At 49.7% G+C, this 25,748-nt stretch overlaps 1 protein-coding gene across 1 annotated transcript in view; it reads right to left on the reverse strand.

Annotated features, from left to right (window-relative positions):
• Positions 1-25,748, reverse strand: part of Fhad1 (forkhead associated phosphopeptide binding domain 1) — a 124,136-nt gene that overhangs the window by 37,418 nt on the left and 60,970 nt on the right. The window contains 7 exon segments of the mRNA XM_028880667.2: positions 3,365-3,469; positions 4,444-4,551; positions 7,507-7,614; positions 13,806-13,946; positions 14,893-14,963; positions 23,107-23,247; positions 23,250-23,301. Coding sequence (XP_028736500.1) covers positions 3,365-3,469; positions 4,444-4,551; positions 7,507-7,614; positions 13,806-13,946; positions 14,893-14,963; positions 23,107-23,247; positions 23,250-23,301 — 726 coding nt within the window.

Genomic DNA, 25,748 nt, shown 5'->3' on the forward strand with positions numbered 1-25,748 from the left:
TTTTTTTTTTTTTTTAATCTTCCTTTTGAAAACAACGGATGGAGAGACAGTGCGGTGGTTAAGAGCACTGGCTGCTTTCCCAGAGGGCCCGGGTTTGATTCGATTCCCAGCACTCATATGGTAGGTAGCTGGCAAACATCTGTAACTCCAGCAATGGCCTCTTCTGGCCTCTGCTGGCACCAGACACACATGCAGGTTAAATACCCATACACACATAAAAAATAAAATGACCAAAGAAAAATAGCTACTCAGGCCAGGTGTGGTAGTGTCAGCCTATAATTTCAGCTACTTGAAAGGCTGAGAGGCAGGAGGATGGTAGAATTGAAGCCAACCTGGATTACATAGTGAGTTTGAGGTCAATTTGGGCAAGTTAGTGAGACCCCATTTCAAAAATAAAATAAAATAAAAAAGTTGGATGTGGCTCAGTGGAAGAGCACCTGGCCAGCTTGTGTGAGGTCCTGGGCTCCACTCCCCAGTACCATAAAACAAAACAAGCCAGTTTGTCAGGTACCTGTGTGTCTCGGCTGGGCCGCTGGCTGTCTTTCCACTGAGCTACCTGGATTCCTCAGATGGTTTAGAGATGAACCAGACCTGTGTCTGCAAGTCTTTCCTGCCCAATCTGGGAGATGCGTCGGCACACTGTTCTCTCTGCTCGGTAGAAGCTTTTAACCTGTCCATTTTCGTTTTTGTTTCCTGGGTTTGGGGTGGGAGAGTTGGCCTGCAGAATATCTGCCAGAGCCACACTCGAGGGTGTGCTCTGTCCTGGTGCATGGTGGTCCCCTCGGGGTGGGGCGTTACTGCTCCTCCTGATGTGATTGCTGTCACCCGCCACCTGGGGTCTCCCTCAGTGGAGCCCTGGTGGGGTTGGCACCTGGAGGGACTTTGTCTCCATGTGCTTGTTTGACATTTTTGCTGTGGGCTCGAACCCAGGGTCTTGCACATGCTAGGCAAGCGCTGTATCTTTGAACTCTAAGCTTTCTTTTTACTTTTGATTTTGAGACTGGGTCTTTCCAAGTTTCCAAGCCAGCCTTGAGCTCTCTGCAACCCAGACTGGACTTGAACTGCCTCAGCCTCCTCAGAGGCTGCGATTGCAGGCTTGCACTCACAGCCCTGCTGTGTGTGCGCTACCTTTGTGTGGTGACTGCACAACTAGCAGGGGTTCCTTGCCCTGTGACTGCTGGAATAAAATTGTAGTTTATGTACTGATTCATGACATACTTACAAGATTTACTTTTTGCTGTGGGATGGTCTGTATGTCAAATTGCTCTGATTGGTCAATAAATAAAACACTGATTGGCCAGTGGCCAGGCAGGAAGTATAGGCGGGACTAACAGAGAGGAGAAAAGAAAGAACAGGAAGGCAGAAGTAGTCACTGCCAGCCACCGCCATGACAAGCAGCCTGTGAAGATGCCAGTAAGCCACGAGCCTCGTATCAAGGTATAGATTTATGGAAATGGATTAATTTAAGATATAAGAACAGTTAGCAAGAAGCCTGCCATGGCCATACAGTTTGTAAGCAATATAAGTCTCTGTGTTTATTTGGTTGGGTCTAAGCGGCTGTGGGACTGGCCGGTGACAGAGATTTGTCCTGATGGTGGGCAAGGCAGGAAAATTCTAGTTACAACTTTTATTTCATGTGTGTGGGTATTTTATGTCTGTATACTACTTGTGTGCCTGGGGCCGGTAGAGGCCAGAAGAGGGCATTAGATCCCCTGGAACTGGAGTTATAGATGGTTTGAGCTGCCATGTGAGTGACAGGAATCAAATCCAGGGTCTTTGTAAGAGCAGCCAGTGCTCTTAACTGCTGAGCCATCTCTCCAGCCCTGATATACACATGTGTGTGTGATATGTATATGTATGTATATGTGCATACATATATATGTATATATGTGTATATGTGTTTCATTATATATATACATATATATGTATATATATATTACATTAGTCTCATTACTAGCCTATCTTCTCTAAACAGTTTAAATTCTCTTCTTCACCCACACTTACTGACTCATTCTCCAGCATTCCAGGGTGCATTATTCGGGAAATAAAGTAAAGAGACCGCTCCCATGGTCAGTTCTCAGTTTGAGCTTCAGGCCCCCACATGGGAGTGTGGCAGCCATGAGTTCTTGGGCCTTGCTTGCCTTACTTTGCTGGATTCTGCCTCCTCTGGACACTCATCCATCAGTTAAGGCCTCCCATCTAAGTGGGGTCCAGAGTAGCTGTGCCATCCCAGAGCTTTGTTGACATTGTTTCTCCTTTGGTGGTGGTGTTCCAAATGCTCCAGAGTCATTCTGGTAGCTTCTTAAAAACATAGATTCCAGTCGGGCAATGGTGGCGTACGCCTTTAATCCCAGCACTTGGGAGGCAGAGGCAGGTGGATCTCTATGAGTTCGAGGTCAGCCTGGTCTACAGAGGGAGCTCCAGGACAGCCAGGGCTACACAGAGAAACCCTGTCTCAAAAACAAAAACAAACAAAATACAGATTCCAGATCCACCCTATATCCAGGGCACTCAAAACACATGCATGACAATGTGTGGGTGCCTGTGTTTAAAGAAAACCACATAGAGGGCTGGAGAGATGGCTCAGAGGTTAAGAGCACTGACTGCTCTTCCAGAGGTCCTGAGTTCAATTCCCAGCAACCACATGGTGGCTCACAACTATCTATAATGGGATCTGGTGCCCTCTTTTGGCCTGTAGTCATACATGCTGTATATATAATAAATAAATAAAATTAAAAAAAAAAAAGAAAACCACATAGAATGGATGCACAGACACCTTCTAAGACCAGCAGGCCCTGAAGATCCTTTCAATGCATTTAAATCTAACTCACAATTGCCAAGTTTGGTGTTGCTCACTTACTTTGACTAAGATATTGGCCAAGGTGTGTGTGTGTGTGTGTGTGTGTGTGTGTGTGTGTGTGTGTGTGTATCTTAACAGATTTGGAAGGTCATGACTGCTGTGACAAGCTGTCAGGAAGGGACATGGAGATGACTGGATGTCCCCTCTCTGTCACCCCTGCCTTACTCTACACAAAGCTGAAGTACAGTGGAAGAAGTGGGTGAAAGGAAAGGTTTGGGAGTTCTGGGTATGGAGCCGCCCCCCACCCCCACCCCGCAATTCTGAGCCAGGAACTTGTAACAGTCACACACTGTGTGGGTCTGTCTGTGTGCTATGATCAACAGTTTTGTCTCACCACAGAATGAGATCGACCTATTTCATATGTGGGAGCATCACGGTCCAGAGACAGCAAGTAACTTTCCTAAAGTCCCCCAGCAGAAGAAGGATTTGAACCCTGACTGCCTGGCTGCAGGGCCTGGCAGGTCCATGGGAGCAATGGGTCTCTCTCGTCCCTGAGACTCGTACCTCTTTTTGCTTGGTCAGGCGATTCTCCAGGTCCTGTATTCTCCTTTTTTCCTTCTCTAGGGTGTCTCGAATTTTGAGTCTCTCGTGGGTGATGCTCTCTGAGATCTGGAAGTCAAAGAGGGATTTCAGGGGGAGCAGAAGCAAGAGGGTGGTGGTTTGAGCAAGAGTACCCCCACCCCCACCTGCACCCCCACCCCCACCCCATAGGCTCATGCAGGTGTGGCCTTGTTGGAGGAGGTGTGTCACTGGCTGTGGGCTTTCCAGGCCCAGTCTCTCGCTCTCTGCCTTTGGATCAGGCTGTAACTCTCAGCTACTGCTCCAGCACCGTGGTGAGTGCCATGCTCCCGCCATGCCCTCCGCCCATGATGATAACGGACTAACCCAATGAAACTGTAAGCAAGCCCTCAATTAAATGTTTTCTTTTTACAAGCGTTGCCTTGGTCATGGTGTCTCTTCACAGCCACAGAACAGTGACTAAGACAGAGGGCAGACTCACTGCAAGGGGAAGCCAAGTCACCATGGAACCAGTGACTCGGGGTCTGGGGCAAGAACTCAGGGAACAAGGTGCCTGCCAGGATGTGAGGTGAGAGGAAGTGATGAGGCTGGGGAGCAGGAAGCCGTGTCTCAGTTAGTCACAGGAGCATAAAGGAAGGAGGGGCTCCTCCTCTCTGGCTCCCAGGCTGGCATCAGTCCCACCCCTGGGTGCTGACACTGTCTAACCTGGTAGGTGTTGGCACCAGGGCAGGTTCACCCTGGAAAGTCCCTGGCTTTCGGGAGGTGGAGCAGAGTGACAGTGCTGGGAACATGTTTCCTATTCCAGCAGCCACAACCCCTGGCAGCTTCAGAGAAGAACGGTATGTACTTTACGGTCAGTGACTTTTGTCCCACAAAGAGATCATTTCGATTTCCATTTTTCTGAGGCCCTGGGTCTGAGCTCCAGGGATCCTCCCTGGCTGGCTAGTGGGTGGCAGGTGTTGGCCACTTCCCGGACAGGTGCTGCAGCAGGGTGACCCTGGGGCTGCTGGGCTGTCAGGCACACCTGGCTGGCTGTCCTCCCGGAGGGCCCTGGCTGCTCCTACCTCCTTCTGCTGGGTCAGCTGATTCTCCAGGTCTTGTACCTTCCTCCTTTCTGCCTCCAGCACTTCCCGCATTTTCCTTTTCTCATGAGCCACACTGTCCTCCAAGACCTGAAAGGCACGGCCAACAATACCAGCGTCCAAGCTAAGACGGATGTCACCGTCAGGATGACCTCACCCCCAGAGCACCCCTACAGGAGCTGCTGCTAGGAACCCATTTTATAGACAAGGGAACCAGGGGCCAGAAGAGATGAGGGTACAGGGCCCCACGGTCTGTCAACAGGGAGGCCAGGGTCCTGAACAGAGCAAACACACAGGCTATGTGCAGGGGCTCTGGGAGGAGACCGGCAGGCGGAGGGGCCCAAGTTCTGAGGCAGAAGAGTCCCGCGGATGGTGGAATCACCAACTAGGGAAACAAGTTTCTGAAGAATGGAGGTGAGGGGATGAATGAGCCAGTCACCACCTCCTGGAAGGTTCACGAGCCTTGCAGGGACGCGCTGGGACCAGGGAAGAGCTCTGGGTTAGTATGCTGCAGTCCCTAGCCACAGAATTTCATCTGGTCCATTTCTTGCTGCGGTTACTCTGCTAATGGACTCACTGCAGATTTCACCCCCACGAGGATCGAGATTGTGGTCCTGGCACAGTAACTGAGATCCCGAGAAAAGTGTGGCCTCGGCTTTCAAAGGGCCTCCCTCCAGGGCCCAGCTGGGCATCAGGTGTTTGGAACTTGCAATGTGATTTCTACTGGACTCCATAAGAGGAGGGAATTAGCCTTTGGAAGGCATTTAATCTCGGGAGATGGCCAGGAGCTACATGGAGACAGTTTTATGTGGTTCATGTCTCTGATCCCAGCACCTGGAGGTGGAGGAAGGATCAGGACTTCAGAGGTCATCCTTGGCTGTATAGTGAGTTGGAGGCCAGCCTAGGCTAACAGATCCTTTGTCAAAACAAAACAAAACAAAACAAAACAACAACCAACAACCAAAACCAAAAACCCAAGAAACAAACAAATGAACAAAAGACACCCCACCCCACCCCCACCCCCGAGGTGGCTCAATTCTTTCTGGGAAGAAACTACAGCCAGGCCTTATCAGAGGTGGCCTGACCCCCAAGGACTGGTTTAACCAATGCCAGATCCCCTTTGTGTGATGCTTAATTTTTTTTTTTTTTTTAAGGCAGAGTCTTATGTTGTAGCCCTGGTTGGTCTACAGTTCTGCATATAGACCAGGCTGGCCTCAAACTCACAGAGATCCATCTGTCTCCGCTGTGTGAGTAGAGATTACAGCTGTGTATCACCACACCTGGCCCAGAGGCTTACATTTTTCTGACACACCCTGTCTGTCACCTTGGAATCTCTAAATTCAAGGGCCTGGCCAGCCCTTGTTGATTCCTGAATGCCGTCTGACTTAAATGACTCCATGGAGACCCAACGCACCCACCAGCACCTCCTCACCCTGCCTGGAGACAGGACTCAAGGCAAACCTTGGTGACACTGTTTACAGAGTGCTGAGGAACCGCTGTGTGAGAAACCACATGTAAACATCTCCCTGGGTCACATCTAATTGTTTGGGTGGACTTGTATGCAGGGGGATACTTTCTCTCTTGTGGAGGGCAGACAAGCACTCTACTTGAAGAAGGTGGGTTGTTAGGAAGCAGGGGTGGGAGGGAGGGCGCAGGGGAGGGTGGGGGGGGGGGGGGGCATGCCCAAGCGCCGGGAGACCTGGCTGTAGTGATAACAATGACAGCTACCACAGATCAGTGACACTTCTGGGTCAAACGCTTGGCTGTGCTTTATCTCTAGCCTTCATGGCTCCCTTCCAAGAAGGGAGGTATTGATAGACTCAAACTCGCATCCTGTGTGGCTACAAAGCCTGTACCCTTCAGGACTGAGGGATTATCGAAGGCACATGTGTCAACGGATCAGGGGTCTGAGACTGGCCGCAGGCTAAATGCAAACTGACGATGTATCGGAGTTTTCCTGTGAGCTAGAGTCTGGGCACATCCACAGAAACAGCATCCCTCTTTCATGAGGGAGGGGAACGCCCCTTCCCAGACTTCCATGCCTGAAGGATGGTGTTTGGTAGAAAGAGGACAGGTGGTGAACTGCAAACTTCAAAGCTTAGGAGAGCGCAGAAGCTCAGAGGACCACCCAGCTGCGGCTGCCGGGATCTATTCCAGAACCACCCCCCCCTCCTTGTCTCCCCAAGAGGAAATGAAGGCCAGAGTTTTTTTTTGACTTTTCAAGAGAGAATGGAGATCTGGGTTTTCAAATACATTTTCGGAGTCTGAAGTAAAACATTCTAGGTATAACAACACATCTGCAGACCCTGTCATCCAATGAACTACAGGTCGGTGACTTCTGGAGCATAAAGCGAGCATGAGGAGGTGGTGCAAGCCAGGCTGCTCCCATCCTGCTGTGCATGACAGGGGACCAGGGTGGAGTGGGATGGTGGCTGGGAAGGACATAGGAGCTGGTGCCTGGCTCTTCAACATCTGGACTGTTATGGGAAGAGATGGGTTGATGGTGGCCACCTTTTGGCCAGAAAGAGTTTGACTCATCCCATCCTAAGAAAGACTTTCTGCAAGCCCTGGGCATCCTTCTGCCCAGGGCTGAAGAAAACTTCTGGGTACTGGTTCTGAAGATGGGTGAGTTTAGGATGTTGTTGAATCGTTCTCTCAAGATTCTGTCATTCTCCATTCCATGTTTCGGGGCAGACCTGTGTGAGTGCTGCCCCACCCTGTCTCAGCCTGTACTTTATGCTGTCACCCATGAGACAGAGCCTTTGTACAATAGCCTTCATCGGCCTCAAACTCACAGTGATCCTCTCAGCTTCCTAGTGTCAGGGTGATGGGCAGGAGCCACCATACCTGGCTTATCACATCACATTTTTTTTTTCTCAACTGGTCTGCAAGGCTACATCTCCATGGCTCTCTCCAAGTCCTCTATCCTTCTCCCAATTGTAGAGCCCAGGCCAGGACAAACAGCACAGGACAGCGCCCCCATGCCCCACCCTTCTTCCATCTCCCCCGCAATCCCTTTAGCAGGCCTCCACCAGCTGGGTGTACCTCCTTTTGACAGGCCAAGTGGCTCTCCAGATCACAGACTCGACTTTGTGCCTTCTCCAGTGCCTCCTGTGCTCTGTGTTTCTCCCGAGTGATGCTCTCCTCCAAAGCCTGCAAGCCAACCCCTGTTGTTGAGTCTACCTGTTGCCATGGCAGGAAGTAACCTCTCCCTGGGCTCTGCCTGGTTTGCTCTTCCGTCCTTAGCATGCCTCACGCGGGTCCGGGCAGAGGATCCAATGACTCAGTAGGCTCCAAAGAAGCAGGTCTGTGTGAGAACTTCAGAGGGACCCTGACAAACTGCATGCCTTGAATGACAGTGCTGGATTGATGACTGAGCTTGGCATTTCTTTGGCCACTTAAAAAAAAAAGTTCCCAGAGCATCCAGGATTCTTTGGAGGGAGGCTGAGGGATGAGCTAAAACTCGTGTATTTTTAGAGACAGAGTAGAGGAGGAAGGGTCACTTAAAAGCCTGGACGGTGACGGGAGATGGCCCGGTCTGTCAGTAAAGCACTTGTTTCCAAAGCACAAGGAGCTGAGCTGATGCCCAGCATTCACTTAGAAACAGGTGTGGGGCTGGAGAGACTCCACAGCAGGTGAAATTCGCAAGTGAGAGAACCAGAGCTCAGGTCCCCAGCACCCACATTAGTGCTGGGTGGGTGTGGCGGGCTGCCTGTGATTACAGAGCTCTGCAAGCAGAGAAGAGGGAGCCCTGGAGCAAGCTGGAGTTAGCTGTCCTCTGGGCTCTGGGCTCCACCGAGAGACCCCAACTCAATCAATAAGGTGGAGTGTGATCACGGAGGACTCCAGGGCCTCCACACTTCAGTGCACACGCATGTACGCATTTGGACTCACATAGGCACTTGCAGTTGCATACATATGTACATCCCACATGCATATGAATATGCATGACCACAGGCATATATATCACATGCAGAGACACAGAAAAGGAAAAAAAAAAAAAAAAAGCCAGGCATGGTGGTGTGCCCTTGTAATCCCAGTCCTGTGGAGAAGGAGACAGGCAGATTCCTGGGGCTTACTGGCCAGATAGTCTAGCTTATCTGGCAAGTTCTAGGCCAGAGAGAGACCCTGTCTCAAAGAACAAGGAAGGGCTGGTAGGATAGTTCAGTGGGTAAAGAGGCTTGCTGGCCAAGCCTGACAACCTGAGTTTAGTATTTGAGAGCCACATGGAAGAAGAATGCTGATTCCTGAAAGTTGTTTTATGACCTTCCAACATGGGCCATGACACGAGCATGTCTACACACACACACACACACACACACACACACACACACACACACACCAGGACTAAGGCCCACAAAGTTTCTTTCAGATGAATCTCTGGGGTCCAGCTGGTTGGGAGCCAGGATGCACATGACAGTGGCAGTCTGTCTGGGTGAGGATGTCACTTTGTCCGGCTGGTACTCTGTCCGAGGTTTCTACATTTAAGGGGTTTGAAGCAGCACTTCAAATGCCGTCTATCAGGAACAATTTTACAAGGGCTGAGAAGGAGCAGGCTGGTGACTTTGGGGGTGGGTGCCATGCTGGCTAAGGCCTCACATCCCCAAAGGGAAACAGCCAACCCCTAATTCAAACAACCTGCCACAGGGCTGGGAAGGGCTGGTGCTAAGTGGGGATGTCAGTCAGGAAGCAGGAGCAAGAAGGAGCATTTGGGTTTACTTCTCTCTGTGGAACGAAAGGTTTGTTTTTTGATTTATTTTTCCTCCATCCAGTTGTTCTCCAAAAATCTACCACTGTGAATTTTGCTTCTGTGGTTTGAATCTGAAACACAGGTTCCTGCTGAACGTGTTTGGTCTCCACCTGTGCTGCCATCTTAGAAGGTTCTGGAAACTTTAGGATGTGGGGCCTAGTAGCAGAAAGTTGGTCAGCAGGGCATCTATACTAGTTCCTCATCCTTTCTCCTTTCTCTACTTCCTGTCCACCATGAAGTTCGGAGTCCTCTCTGCCACATGCTCCTGACCCCATAATGTTCTGCAAAGTGCACAGGGTCCAGCAAACACGTGAACCCTTCCTTCCTCTTAAAAAGCTAAACACAACTACCCTATGACCCAGCTTCTGAGTGAATCGAAGCCAGCGATGCCTGCACATCCACATCTGTCGCCGGACCATTCGTAACAGCCAAGACATGGAACAGGCTGGCCACCCCTCAGCAGGCAAACAGGCATGGAAAGAAAATGTGTCGTGATGCATAAAGCAGCCGTAGGGGAGAATGGAATTGTAGTGTTTGCAGAGAAATGGGTGGCACTGGAAATCACCATGTTAAGTGAAAGAAACCAGACCCAGAAAGACCAACATCATGTTTTCTCTCATATGTGGGACTGATGAGGTAGGTCCAAGCTTTGGTCCACAGGTTCCATGAGGAGCTTCAAATCTAACACTAACTTATACCTTTACTTTACTTTAAGCATGGTGAGTTTTTTTTTTTTTTTCTTCCGAGACAGGGTTTCTCTGCATAGCTTTGTGCCTTTCCTGGAACTCACTCTGTAGCCCAAGGGTGGCCTTGAACTCACAGAGATCTGCCTGGTTCTGCCTCCTGAGTGCTGGGATTAAAGGCGTGCACCACCACTGCCTGGCTGAGTGTTTTTTTTTTTTTTTGAGATAGGGTCTCCTATGTATTCCTGGCTGGCCTAGATCTTATTATGTAGACCAGGTTAGCCTCTAGCCCCCAAAGATTTGCCTGCTTCTGCCTCCCAATTGCTGGGATTAAAGGCGTGAGTCACCATGTTCAACCCTATTTCATGGTTTTTCCACATCTGTGGAATGTAGATTGTAGAGTGTGACATGCAAGTCAAGGGGACTATTTGGGGGAGAGGGGGACTGAGGGGGGACATGCAAGGGTAATGGGGTGAACAGGGTCAAAGTAGAATGTTATATAGGTGCAAAAATGTCATCATGAAACCCATTGTTGTGTACACAAATACTTTTTTTGAGGATCCTTCCTTCTTTAGGACTTTTTTTTTTTTAATTTAAAAACCTCAGGCGTTCTATCACAGCAAGGAGAAGGCTGATAAACACAGCAGCCATCATTAATCCTGCCTTTGCAAGGGTCATGCACACGTTTCGGCTGTTGGTTCCCCCATTTTATATCCTCCACTCCACAAAAGGCAGAAGGGGGCTAGTGAGATGGTAAAGACGTCTACCGCAAAACCTGATGACCTGAGTTCAATTCCCAGGACCCACATTGTGGAAGGAGGGAACTGAATGCCACTGTCCTCAGCCTTACAGACACACAGACACACAGACAGACACGCACACACACACACACACACACACACACACACACACACACACACACACACACGCTGAGTAACTAATAAAAAGAAAAGGCAGAGGGAGGAGACAGAGATCCCAAAGGAGCTGGATGTGGACTGGAGGTTGGAGAGGGGTTATAATGTATTGGAGAGAGCAGGTACCTGTGACAGAGACGGACTGTCCCAGTCGGGAGTCACTGAACTGGAGCCAACAGAGGTGGCAATGCTGTGGGGGGCCTCGTCCTTCACTGAGGAGAGGAGATGGAGGCAGCAGGTAGGAAGAAGCGTACCATGTGCCCGGCTCTCCACGCCCACCCTGACTGTGGCTACCAACTGTGGCTGTGCTTTGGAATGTTACCAACCCCAGAGCCTGAGCTACATTCCCACATTTGTCCTCAGAACCTAAGTGACCAAATGTGGCCGAGCCATGGGGTCACGAGCCACTGACGGAGGAGGAGAGCGAAGAAGGAATCAGAACGTACGGCAGGTCCTCAAGTGTGACCCGGGAGAATGAAGAGAACTGGCTTCAGAAACACATTCTCTACCTTCTCCACAGAGTCTGACGCAATAGGTCTTGAGTGTGGGCCCAGACTACTTTGTCTCAAATGCTTGTTTACTAGCACATATTAATTATAAATAATAATGGGTTTCATTGTAACATTTAAACACACGTATATAATGTATTTTGGTCGTATTCACCCCCATGCCCCTCTCTTTCCCCTCCGGGATTTTCTCGGATCCCTTTCCTCTTCTCAAGTACTCCCCATTGTACTTTGTACCCTCCACTCTTTCTCTCTCTCCTCCCTCTTTCTCTCTCTCTTCCTCCCCCATCTCCCCCCCCCCACTTCTCTTTCCTTGTGACTCAATTTGTGCCTTCAGATCTTGCTTACAGGAGCAAGGGGGGGGGGGCGGGGCGGGGCACCTGCCACAGAAGAAATTCCTCTCTCTGTCCACTGGCCCACTGGCTACACCACTGAAGAAACTCTCTCTCTTTTTCTTCTCTCTCTGTCTCTCTGTTTCTGTCTCTCTGTCTTTCCAATCAATCATTAATTGCCTATGGATCCCCAGAGAGGGGCAGGGCCTTGTGTGCTGTGGTTGATATATTGTGCACCTCAATAAACTCATCTGGGGGTCAGAGAACAGAACAGCCACTATATTAAACATAGGTTTAAAAGGACCAAGCAGACGCCGTAACAGGCTGTCAGTCTTCTCTCAGAGATCAGGCCTCAGTCTCAGTTTCCTGAGACTTGAGCAAGCAGTTTTGGGGTGGGGGGCATGACTTAGTCCTTGTAGTAGCTATCTTTCTGCACGTATTCTGACTGCTCAAGGTTCAGCCAGTTGTTTACTGTCTGGGACCCCTCACCAACTTAGAGCTACATGCATGGGTCAGTGTGAACATGCGAGGCCAGCCAGCCCCCATGGCAGTTCAAGGACAGAGCCTGGGACTTGTCCAAGACTGCCCCAAAATGGTAACTGTAACCCCCAACCAGTATATTCAAAGGTTACAAACCCTCACCCAATCATATGACGCCAAGGCTTGTACCACCCTGCTTGCGAGTTTTTCCCTTTACAAAACCCTCATCCTGAGAGCTCAGGGCCGTCCTCCTCCACCCGCTGTGTCGGATGTTAGACACGGACCAAGTCCAGGCTTGCTTGTTATCAATAACCCCCTGTGTGTTTTGCATCAGATATCGGCTCTGTGGTGGTCTTGCTTGGGGGTCTCACAACATAGGCAGTGATAGCACACACCTTTAATCCTAGCATTCTAGAGGCAGAGACAGGCAGATCTCTGTGAGTTCAAAACCTCACTAGAAACAGCCAGGGATGGTGACACATGCCTTTAACCCCATGAAGTGATGGCAGGAAGCAGAAAGGTATACAAGGGATGAGAACTAGGAACTAGAGCCTTTTTTTTTAAGCTTTTAGCTTTTAGCAGCAGTTCAGCTGAGATCCATTCAGATGAGGATTCAGAGGCTTTCAGTCTGAGGAAACAAAATCAGCTGAGGAATTGTCGAGGTGAGGTTGGCTGTGGCTTGTTCTGCTTTTCTGATCTTTCAGCAATCACCCCAATCCCTGGCTCCAGGTTTGTTTTTATTAATAAGACCTTTTAAGATTCAGGCTACAGCAGGCTCCTTGTCCCTCCCTGACAGGACGTTTACAGGCCCAGACTTGCACAGACTTTGTGAAGGTGATCACAGCTGTGAGTTCAGGTCTGTGACATAGACCATGTTTAATAAAACATCTGATTAGAGTTGCTTTCCTTGGGACATCTCTGAGAAAGCCTCAGGTACCCAACACTGTGTCTAGAATGCAGATCTGGGGTGTCACGACCCTCTAGGGGGCTGTCAGAACTGTGACCTGGACTCTGCATCTCAAACAGACCCTCTGACGGTCCACTGCACCTTAGCGTGTAGACATTGCTGCAGGGCTTTCTAATTGGCCTGGGTTCTAAAAGGGTGAGCCACAGTTTGGGCCAGTTTGTTTTCCCAGCTACATATCTAGAGAAAAAAAGGCTGGTGTGACCTGAAATCGGTTTTGCTTATACAAACCAGGAACAAACCAGGATTGGCAGTAACGACTCCTATTTGTATAGTCAACTGTAATACAAAATAAATAGAGTAGCATTTCCCAAAATGTCAACATGCCTTCCTTTTCCAGTTGATTTTTCTGTGACTTTTTTTTCTTTTCAAAGATTTATTTATTTTTACTTGTATGGGTGTTCTGCCTGCATGTATGTGTACTATCTGTGTGTAGTACCCACAGAGGCCAGAAGAGGGCATTAGACCCACCTGGAACTGGAGTTACAGATGGTTATGAGCTGCCATGTGGGTGCTGGAAAGCAAACCCCAGTCCCCTGCAAGAGCAGCCAATGTTCTTAACCACTGAGCCATCTTTCCAGTTCATTGCTGTGGGTTTAGGACCCAATCATTCACCCCATGTAACTCACTTAGAACCAGTATACCAATCAGGAAGGGCTTCAACCCAAAGCCCCCAGTGACCCAGGCTCAAAGGAACTGCCACAGGCCACCTTACCTCCTTCTCTTCCGTCAGCTGCTGGATTCTGGCTTTCAGCTTCTCCTCTTGTTCCAGCTTCTCCTTGTTCAGCTTCTCCTTCTCGGCCAGGTGCTCCTGCTGCAGAGACTGCTGAGTTTCCTGAGAAGTGCTCATCTGGGCCTGCATGGAGAGAAAAGCCAAACAAATCCCACAGGGGAGAGACTGGAGTCCTTTTCCTACTTCCTTCCGAACTGTTTATCTTCCAGGGAGCAAAGTCCACCATAAAAGTTCCTTAAGAACATGGCTGAACCACACTTGGTCTAGAGAGGTGACTGGTGAGGACAGCAAGAATGTTAAGATGTCACACTCTGGTTTTAGATACAAATCCCCGCTCTAGTTAATTCTACGTGTGTCCCCACTCCGAACAGGAGGTGTCACTGTGCCTGCCTCTGACTCATGAGATGATGGGGGCTTTTAGTCCCGTGCATGGTGTGTAGTAGATGCTCAGTAAACAGGAGCCAGACTCATTGGAAGGCTCCTGCTTTTGATTCTTTATCCAAATAGCTGTGTGGCAGTCAGAGTATCACCAACCTCTCAGAACACTGATGTCCACATCTGTAGAATGGGATGGATGAACTGCCGTTCATAGGCCATACCTGGTTCACCATCTTTGTGTGTGTGTGTGTGTGTGTGTGTGTGTGTGTGTGTGTGTGTGTGTGTGTTGGAAGGGGGCATGTAGCATGTATGAGTAGGCATGCATGTGCCTAGCATTCATGTGGAGATGCGAGGACAACCTGAGGAGTCAGGTCCCAGGGATTGAACTCTGGCCATCAGGCTTGGCGGCAAGCATCCTGATCTGCTGAGCCACCTCACTGTCCCCCTTTTGGAGATTTTTTTTTTTCCCCGGAGGAAATTAAGCACCGTGGTTATCCCAGGAAGCCAGACAGGGGAAGGTGCTCTGTGTTTGTCTATTCCTTTGTGGGCCATCTCAGACACTGGGCTCAATCCCTTTGTGCAAATGGAAAATCCTGTCACCAGCAGAGGGGTGGGGGCTGACTCCCCCACAGTATGAAAACAAATTCAAATTCACAATTGGGGAGGGGGAGAAAAGAACTTAAAGAATCACCTGAAGTTCCTTGGTCTTGCTCATGATTTTCTTGTAATGTTCCAGAAGATATATTAGATACAGAGAGAACCCTTAAAAAGGGGGGCAGGAAGAGAGGTGGGCATCAATTTATCTCCTGTCACTTCCTCCCTCCCTCCCTCCCTCCCTCCCTTCCTCCCTCCCTCCTTCTCTGCCTTCCTCTGTATGTCTTCCTTTGTTTTTTTGAGATAGGGTCTTTCCCCTTGGTGGTAGTGCACACCTTTAGTCCCAGCACTTGGAGGCTAGCCTGGTCTACAGAGCGAGTTCCAGGACAGCCAGGGCTATATAAGGAAACCCTATTTCAAAATACACACACACACACACACACACACACACACACACACACACACAGAGAGAGAGAGAGAGAGAGAGAGAGAGAGAGAGAGAGAGAGAGAGAGAGAGAGAGAGAGAGGTGGTCTTGCTATGTAGCCCAGGCTGGTCTTGAACTTGTGACCTTTCTGCCTCAGCATTCTAACTGCTGACAGTACAGACATGCATCACCACACCCAACTATGCATGACTTATGGGATCTGCAGACAGGTGGACACAGGACGAGCTGTCATCCAACATTTTTTTAAAATGGTTGTTAGATGGGCCCGTCACAGATCTCAAGTGTGGATGGCTTTGTTTTGGTAGAAACTAAGAACCTATCAATAAAGCACCTATTTGAAAGACATTTCCTGTATACAAATTGAGAGTGGGGGATTTTGTGAAGCTACACCCTCCCAGTGTGGTCTGAAGTGACGGGTCCAAGCTGACAGATTAGAAACACACAGGGATCATGGGTAGCATGCTAGAGAAGGGGAAGACAGGAGAGTGTGAGGGTCTCAGCAGAGGGGCCATTTGCCTGAGGGTGTGGGCGGGGTGGGAGGGAGGGCATTCTAGAACAGAAGCTGAGGCTGGCTGAGGGATGATGCCACCAACGGCTGGGTCCTCGTTCCTGGGGCCTGTGAGTACACGGAGAAAGGGACTTGGCCAGTGTGCTTAGGTTAAGGATGCTGTGGTAGAGAATATTCAGGGTTATCTGTGTAAACTCAGCATCCTCACATGGACTCTTAACAAGGAGACAGAGGCAAGGTAACAACTGGTCTAGATTGTTGGCCTCTAGTGTAGTGGGAGAGTCCATACATGTTCAAAGGGCAGTGGTGACCTGTTCAAGCAGCACACAGCAAAAAGATGAGAGGATGAAAATGTATGGAGCACATCTCCCGTGTGCCTGGTGCTCTGGGAATCAATGAACGCCTCACCACAGCCGCAGCCTGTCATCGCCCCAACTGATGGATGAGCTTTGAGCTTTGGCCGCTGGAAGGTCCAGGACTCGAGTCAGTGTGACTGCAGGGTCTGAGTCATGAGCTGCTCAGCTACTGACTGAGCAGTGAGCTGCTTCGGGAAGAGCAGGTTTGCAGAATAAAAGCTGGGAAGGTTAGAGAGGCGCAGGCTGACAGGGCGGCTTTGCCACAGTGTTGCTGCCATGGTAGGCCGGCTCCTTCCTTGCATGAAGGCCGTCTTATGCCCCAGAGCGTTGGTTCTCAACCTCCTAATGCTGCGACTCTTTAACACAGTTCCTCATGTGGTGACCCCCAACCATGCAATTATTTTGTTGCTACCTCATAACTGTAATTTTGCTATTGTTATGAATTGTAACGTAAATATCTGATCTGCAGGATATCTTATATGTGACTCCACACACACAGGGTTTGAGACCCACAGGTTGAGAACCATTGCCATACAGGGTGTTTAGAAGCTTCCCTGGCCTCTGCCAGATGCCAGAAGGATCTCTCTTGGTCAGCCCATCATCAGAAGAATGAGGCCTCTAGACATGGCCAGATATGTCTGAGATGTTAGAGGTTCCTGATCATAGTTAGAGGCAGGGAACTTGCTTGTAGCTAAAGGCGAGCCCAGGTGGTCAAGGGTGATGTTCTGATCTAGATTGCAAGAAGCAGGCTGAGAGAAAGGACGAGGGACAATGGCTAGCTCTGAGACACCTGGAATCAACTACTGGAAGGGCCCCACAGGGAGCTAGTCAGAGAGGAACTGGACACCACCTGTGGCCAGCACCAGTCTAGCCTGTCTGTCACTCAGCCACCCCCTATGACCCAGGGCCAAATCACGGGTGGGATCTACAGAGGACCATGGGGAGAGGGAGTGCCAGATTGTGTCTCAAGATCCGATGGTGAAACGTTGGGATTTTACCTTTGGGGACAAGAGCGAGGTTTCATTATATTTTCAGTTACAAAAGCTTTAAGTGCTCATCACAAGAATCCAGAGATTACAGAAGCTGGTCGTGGGAAGAGCTCAGGGCTCTGTCTTCCGTGCTCCACACGTGGCTGGCACCCCACAGCTGCTGAGGGGGGGGAGCGGCTCAGTTGGTAGAGTGCTCGCCCAGGCATGCAGGAGGCGGCCCTGGGTTTGATTCCCAGCACCAGTGTAAACTGGATGTGGTGGTGCACACCTGTAACCCCAGCATTCAGGAGGCGGAGACGAGAGGATCAGAGGTTCAAGGTCATCCTCAGCTGCATATTAAGATGGAGGCCAGCCTGAGTCACATGAGATGCTGTCTCAAGAACAAAAACAATCACAAAGCCATTGGGTGACTGAATGAAAGTAAAGGCCGTCTGTGACCTGCCCCGTTGCCATGACATTCCATAGTTTCGGTTGTGTGCCACCCCCAGACTTTTCTTTTGGTCAGCTGCTGACATTAAAAAAAAAAAAAGGAACATAGTTTGCATATTGTTTTGCAACTTGATTCTTTATTTCTTCTTTAGACAGGGTCTCACACCTGCTGTTCTTCCTCCTGAATGATGGTCTAACTGCTGGGTCTTCCTTCCTTCCTTCCTTCCTTCCTTCCTTCCTTCCTTCCTTCCTTCCTTCCTCCCTCCTCCCTCCCTCCCTCCCTCCCTCCCTCCTTCCTTCCTTCCTTCCTTCCTGTCTCCCTTCTCCTCCCCCTCTACTTTTTTCTTTAAGAGTCTACATACTTATTACTGAACTAACCAGCTCACTCATGTAAAACAGATCAACAGCAGATCCCAGCCCCATCTGAGCCTAAATCTCCAGTCATAAAAACTTGGAGTTGTGTCTGGTAGACCAGATCGGCCTGGGCATTCAGCGTGAACAGCCTTGCTGCTGTGAATCCTTCACAGGGTCTCCTCCAGGGTCTTCTCCTGGAGTCGTGCCTGACCTTGTTACTAGTTTTCAGTCCATACCCTTGGGACAGTGGGATGAGTTTGCTTTGGTTTCTCAGCCAGGGATCCCTTGCTTCTGAACGTCTTGTGAGAATACCGAGGCAGGGGAGCATCGCAGTCACCTGACAGTCCACAATGGCAGCGATGAGGATGGCAGAGGCAGAGAGGAGAGGTTTTTTCTCTACTCTTTTCCCACTTAAAGGTATGGCACAGCTCAGCTCTTCTAGAAGCATGGGTCCCCTCCTCCTCCCCACCCCCAGTTGCAGAAATGGACACAGACAAGCGGGTTTGCAGAGATAGCTCTAAACAGTCCTTTCTTTCCCTTATCAAGGGAGCCCGAAAGACAAGTGGGGGCAGCTGACTTTCAAGGCTTCCCCTTCAATGTTTCCTGTCTTCCCAGCATTCCCTTTGTCAATCAGATAGGAAGCAGCGCTCCCTGGAGGCCGAGCAGCAAGACTTCTAGGCTCCCCCACACTAGGCAACCTTGACTGCCCTGGGGTTTATCTCAGGACTTATACACTTGCTCTGTTTTCTCTCTTGGAACGCTGTTGTAAAGGGATGTAGGAAGCATGGTGATTCAGAGCGGGGCTCTGAGGTCACAGGGACTTGGAGCAGGGAAGGACTCAAGGCCAAAGAGCTACACAGATGTCTTTTCTTTATAAACTGTCCAGACTCAGCTGTTCTGCTGTAGTAATGGAAATCTGGCTGAGACAATAGGGCATGACTCAAAAATATGGGTGGGATGAGGTTCACCCGGGAAATGACAGTGGAGACCCGTCTGTCTCTGCCTGGGGTCACAGCAGGACTTGTGCTGTAGGATGGAGGCAGGACCTGGTGCCCTGCTGGGCCTTCAGAGGAAGTGGGGGGCCATGACAGAAAACACTGACCTCAGTGAAAGTTCTGACTACTATATGCCCGTTTTTAACATTAGTGAAAATAAAGACAGCGTTAATACCTGCCTCACGGAGCTGGCGGGAGGATGCAAAGCACATGACTTATGAAACACCTAGCAAGGATTTAATGCCCAGGAGTGAAACACATATCACAGTGCTGAGTACCCAGCAGTAAACCACTTAGCACAGTGTTAAGTACCCAGAAGTAAAACACTTAGCACAGTGTTAAGTATCCAGCAGTAAAACACTTAGCACAGTACTAAGTACCCAGGAGGTGTCAGATGACCTACAATTCCCCTTTCTCGGCAGGGACTGTGACTACACAGGCTCTTGGACGTTAGTGGATGGCAGTGAGCAGATGTGGGTCCTCACTCGTCTCAGCGATGGCAACTATCTTCATCACTATACGATGGTAATTTATCACAGGAACTGTTTCTGAGTGATGGCTTTCTCGTCTTCCAAATGACAAACATAAGCTCTGCCTCACAGAGCTGTTGTGAGGGTGAGCAGGGGTACACAAGGACATGTTGGGAAGGTTGTAGCAAGTGTGAGTGCTTGAAGATGACTACTATCCTCACCATCCTGTCACTATCGACATCACCACCACCATCATCATCACCACCATCATCACCATTATCACCATCATCACCATTACCACCACCATCACCACCATCACCACCATTATCACCATCACCACCATTATCACCATCACCACCATCACCACGTTACCACAGCAACAGGAAAGTCACCAATACAGCCACGACTGTTGTTTTTAACTAAGTTTTAATCACTTGATTTTATCAACACTCAGGAGCCAGATGGTGGGGTGAAAGCCCGCTAGCTTAGAGAGGCAGAGAAAGCGCCCCGCTGACCTTCCTCCTCAGTCAGCGTCCCAGAACACTCCTTCTTCCCCCAACAACTCTCCTTAAACTTTATGTCCCCCCTTCCACTCCCTGTGATCTCTCTGTTCGTCCTCCCGACTCCCTCTTACTCTATGGTTTTTCCTGTCAATGGTTGCTCGCTCCGCCTCCTGACACACAGTTGACTTTATTTAATCCTGTTTACAACATTCCAGCAGAAAGCTCTTGGGTTAAAGGTGTGAACTAAAACAGGTTTTTCCAGGAAATAACACAATCTTGGGGTTCACAGTGTGATCAAATATCCTGCAACACACCACTACCTTCACCACCACCACCGCCTTCATCACCACCATCACCTTCACTCCCAACATCACCTTTATCATCACCATCATCATCTTCACCACCATCATCACCATCACCTTCATCATCACCATCATCTTTATCATCTTCACCGCCTTCATCACCACCATCACCTTCATCACCACCACTGCCTTCATAACCACCATCACCTTCACTCCTAACATCACCTTTATCATCACCATCACCTCCATCATCACCATCATCATCTTCACCACCATCATCACCATCACCTCCATCATCACCATCATCATCTTCACCACCATCATCACCATCACCTCCATCATCACCATCATCATCTTCACCACCATCATCACCATCACCTCCATCATCACCATCATCATCTTCACCACCATCATCACCATCACCTCCATCATCACCATCATCATCTTCACCACCATCATCACCTTCATCACCACCATCATCACCTTCACCACCATCATCACCATCATCTTTATCATCTTCACCCCCATCACCACCATCATCACCAGCACCACCCTCCCTCTTCCCCCCTCTCCCTCCCACTCCTCCTTGTGCAGATGGCTCTGTGCTGGAAACAGAGGCAGGGTGGAAAGAGCAGAGGCTCCCCAGCTTGCCTGTTCCTTTCAGTCTTTTGGACTCTCAATCTAACACCTCTCATGCCGAAAGAAAAGCCACTTCGCCATCCACTTCCTCTTCCCCACTGCTCCTCTTACCACTCTTGGTCTGTTCCTCTCAGCTTGGCAGGACCTAGTCACTGTAATCATGAAGCACAGCCAGTACCCCATCTCACCAGTGATCCACAGACCATCTCTCCAAAATAAATAAATAAAAATAAAAAAGCAAGCCGGGGGTAAGGAGCACAGAGGAGCCCGCATCGGGGACTCTCCCATCCTATACCCTGCACACACAGTGTGTGAACAGAGGAGGGTTCTGCAGAGCCCAGCATGGCATTGCTCAGAGCTCAGGGCTGAATCCAGGGGGGAACAATGGCGGGTCTGAGAAGTGCTGCCCAAGGCCCGTCTTTTCCCAGCCTTTCTGGAACGGCTGCCTCGACAGCTTAACTTCACATCCATATTTCTTTACAGTAACAGATGGCTCCATTTACAGACACAGACAGCGATGACAGAAATGGTCTTGGGAGTGAGGAGGGGACAGTGTACACACAGCTTGGTGCAACTGTTACCGAGGGAGCGGTCGGGATCTGCTTCTTCTTGGTTCCAGCCTGGACCACCAGCTGGAAGCCTGAACCACCCTCCCCTGGCAACTCTGGCTGGCGAGCCGCCGCTGGGTGGGAACACATCAGCTCCCTCACCTCTGACCCAGCCCTCATCTCTCATTTCTGTGGACACACTTAGATAAATCAAGCTTATTCTTACTTTTGCTTTATTTTTTTTAAGAACTTTCTCCTGCCTTATGGATTACACTGGAGACACCCTGTCTGGGAGACGGCAGCATCAGAATGCAAACATCTCTCTAGTCTCATCATGGCTGTATGAACGCTGTATTTATGCAGCCTTTTTCGTAGCAATTTTTCAAGGAATGGCCACAATTTCCGAAATGTTGGTGCTACAGTGAGCACCTCGGGAGCTCTCTCCACTCACTCTGTATTGACTTTTACATACCATCCACATCTGTAGCTTTATTCATTCATCATTCATCATCCACCCATCAACCCATCCATCTATCCATCCATCCATCCATTTGCCCATTCATTCACTGACCCACTTATCCATCATCTACCCATCATCCATCCATCCATTCACCTATTTATCTACCACCCATCCACCTACCTGCCATTTATCCACCCCTACACCTACTACCATCCATATATCATCCATTCTTTCATGTATCAACCATCTATTCATCTACCCACAATCCACTTACCATCCATCTACCCATCTACCATCCTTCCTATCTACCACACCCATCTTTCCTCCCTGCCTCCTCCCATCTGCCTTTTCTTCTCTCTCTCTCACTCACTCCTTTCTCCTTCCCATCTCTCTTCCACAGCCATTTAGGAACCTCTCCCAATGTGGCGGAACTCCCCTGTGTATGGGATGAATCGCTGGTCTCTATTTCCGGACAAGGCATCCATGTGGAGCTGCCTCCCGAGCTCCACATCACCTTGAACCCATCCTTTCCCTCAAACCTAGGCTGCATCCAGCGTACCAGAGAGTTAACGATCATGTAGATGTCTTTTGCCACTTGCTGACTATGTTCAATTCTACCACTTCTTAAAGACACCGGAATCTCTTCTCCCCTCCACCCCTACCCTGACTCTAGTGTGGCACTGTCACATTTAATGATAACTCACTCTGTAGACCAGGCTGACCTCACACTCACAGAGATCTGCCTGTCTCTGCCTCCAAAGTGCTGGAATTAAAGGTGCGGCCCCATACCAGGTTATACTTAAAATGTTTTTTTCTTTAAACATTGTTTGTTTATTTAGTTTTATGTGTATGAGTGTTTTGCCTGAATGTAAACTTGTGTGCATGTGTGGTGCCTTTGGAGGTCAGGAAAAGGGACCAGATCCCCTGGAACTGGAGTTACAGATGGCTGTGAGCCACCATATAGATGCTGGAATCAAAGCTTGGTCCTTTGCAAGAGCAGCCGGGGCTCTTCGCTGCTGAGACAGTTCTCCAGCCCCTCTACTTAAAAAAATCAAGTTATATTTCATGTTGGTTATGTGTGAATGTTTATATGTAGCAATCAGGGGATAACTTTTGGGAAGCTGGCTCTTCCCTTCCGCCATGAGTCCTGGGGATTGAACTCACTCAGCTCACGTGGCTTTACCTGCTGAGCCATCCTGCCAGCCCATATGATTCACAAATCCTTCCTCACCAACATGTTCTATTTCGGGAGGATTCATGGTGATATATTTCAGACACATGCAACCTGTATGTGAGAAAAAGGCCCAGGTACCTTTGTCAGAACCAGACAGCTGGATGCTGAGGTCCCTAAGCAGCTGCTCTGTTTCCTCCAGCCAGGACAGGGAGACGCGCAGGATGTCCAGTGCAGCCCTCTGCAGCCCTGACACGGGTGGGCTGAGCTGCAGGTGCTGAGGAGTCCCATTTCCCTCTTCAGGTCGCTGCTGCTGCAGGAATCCCTCATGCAGGCCTGGGAACAGACAGGTCATGGGCAGACAGACCCAGCGTCTATAAATGGCCCTGATGTGACTGACCTGCGAGGGATGAGATCTTGGACTCGGCGAGGAAGCAGGCATGGCCGTCCATCACTGCCCTGGCGTGTCCCAGTTTCATTCAGTTTCTTTTGGCGGCTTTTATTTTCCCCCACTTTAATTTGGTCTTGGTGTGTGTGTGTGTGTGTGTGTGTGTGTGTGTGTGTGTGTGTGTGTCCCTGAGACCGTGTCTCTCAGTGAACCATCAGCTCACTCTGTCAGCTAGGCTGACTAGTCAGCGAACTCTTGGGATGGCCTGTCTTTGCCCCCCAGTGCTGGGTTACAGGCACTTGCTATTTTATGTGGATGCTGAGGATTTGAACTCAGGTCTTCACACTTGCACAACAAGCACTCTTGCCCACTGAACCCCCTCCCCAGCCCCCTCTCCCCCATTAGGACTTTTGATAGGCACAGGGATCTCCTTTTTAGGCTGTGTAATGCCAAACTGCCGCGTCAATCTGTCTGACGTGAGAACCCAATCTGGCTACTTTGAGTCATCAGAATTCCTGTCAAGATCAAGGCACAAGCTGGACAGAAAGTGCGGTTTCCTGACTTGTTTGAAAGAGTGCTGACAAGCCAACATTTGCACAAAACTCCCCAAATAGTAGCCTCTGATTGCAAGAGAAAGCAGAAGCAGCTGCGCGCTCTGACATGCTCAGGGTGGGGGCAGCAGGGGCACCCCAGACCTTCGTCCTGCCTCTTCTAGAGAGGAAGGCAGTGAGCTGAAAATAGCCTTCCCTGCTGGGCCCAAAATGAAGATTTTGAGCAGAAACCTCTCTCTCTCTCTCTCTCTCTCTCTCTCTCTCTCTCTCTCTCTCTTCTCTCTTCTCATTTGTGTGTGTGTGTGTACATTCATGTGTGTACACATGTGGGTATGGAGGTCTGAGTCTCAGGTGTGGTTCCTCAGGAGCCATTCACTTTGTTTTTGTTTTTTTGGTTGTTTGTTTTTTTGGTTTTTAGAGACAGGGTTTCTCTGTGTAGCTTTGCGCCTTTCCTGGATCTCTTTATGCAGACCAGCCTGGCCTGGAACTCACAGAAATATGCCTGGCTCTGCCTCCCGAGTGTTGGGATTAAAGGCGTGCCCCACAGACACATCTGTCTCCACTGGTGCTGGGGTTACAGGCACTCACTGCCATGCTCAACTTTTTTATGTGGCCCAGGGGTCAAACTCAGGTCCTTGCTCGCACAGCGACCATTTTACCCCTGAGCCGTCTCCCCAGCTGTGGCCGCCCGCTCTTTCTGTTTTTAAATTCCAGAGCAGGGGACTCCCCAGCGTTGGCACAGTCATCTCGTCCTATCTGTGGGGAATCAATTCGTTCCACGACACCAAGGCCAAAGTGGGAGGAAGGTTCAGATCCGTTCTAAGGGGCGTGGCATTCGTATCCTGCCCTCAGACATCCTTCTGTACACTTTAAATGCGGCCTCGGCAACTTACGAGACCCAGCACAATGTACAGGCTAGGAGGAAAATGACGAGAAAAATGTCGGAGTGGAGAGGAAGTCCGGCGGTACAGTACTTGCCCACCGTGCACAGGGCCAAAGCGTTCATTCCTTGCACTACAAAAGCAAACGGCCCACCCAGAAGAAACTCAAAACTTCTCCGGTACGTGACTGACTTCTGGGGCATGTATATGCAGACCAGAGGCCAATGTTGGGGTCTTCCTCAACAACTCCCCACTTTGCCCCAGGAAGCTTTTGATGTGTTTAAGATAAGGTCTCATGAAACCCAGGCTGGCTTCAACCTTGCTGTGTAGCTGAGAATGAGCTTGACCATGGAGCCTCCACCCCTCAAGGACTGGGATTATAGCCCTGCCTCAGTATGTCCAGTTTTATGTGGTGATGTGGATCCAATTCAGGGCTTCATGCATGTCAGGTCTTAGCTACACATCCCCTGCCCTGCTTATTGTTTGTCAGGGTCTCTCACTGAACCTAGAGCTAGGCTAGATGGGGTGCCACACATGCTCCCAGAATCTTCCTGCACCTGCTTCCCCAAGCACTAGGGCTATAGGCATGTGCCATCCAGCTTTTTAATGTGGGTGCCAAGGATTTGAACTCAGGTCTTCATGCTTGTGCAAGCAAGCACGTGACTGACTGAGCTATATTTTGAGTTTGATAGAGAAAATAAACCTGAATGTGTTCAATGTGGGTGACACTCTTTTTCTTCATGTTTTTGATCCGCAGATGTGAGACGTTGGGTACAGAGGGCTGACACCACCTGAAAATACTCAGCCATCTCTTTCTGTCCATGTCAACTTTCCCTGGGAGGCATTTTTGAGTCAAAGGTGGATTTAAAAAAGAATGTTTCTCCCCAACCTGCCCCAGAAATCAGGGCAATTTCTTGACAAGTAGCAGAGAGGGGGAGGGCTAGTGGCCGCCTGTGAGGCTAG

Source organism: Peromyscus leucopus, chromosome 2, assembly GCF_004664715.2.
Source record: "Peromyscus leucopus breed LL Stock chromosome 2, UCI_PerLeu_2.1, whole genome shotgun sequence".
Classification (NCBI taxonomy): domain Eukaryota; kingdom Metazoa; phylum Chordata; class Mammalia; order Rodentia; family Cricetidae; genus Peromyscus; species Peromyscus leucopus.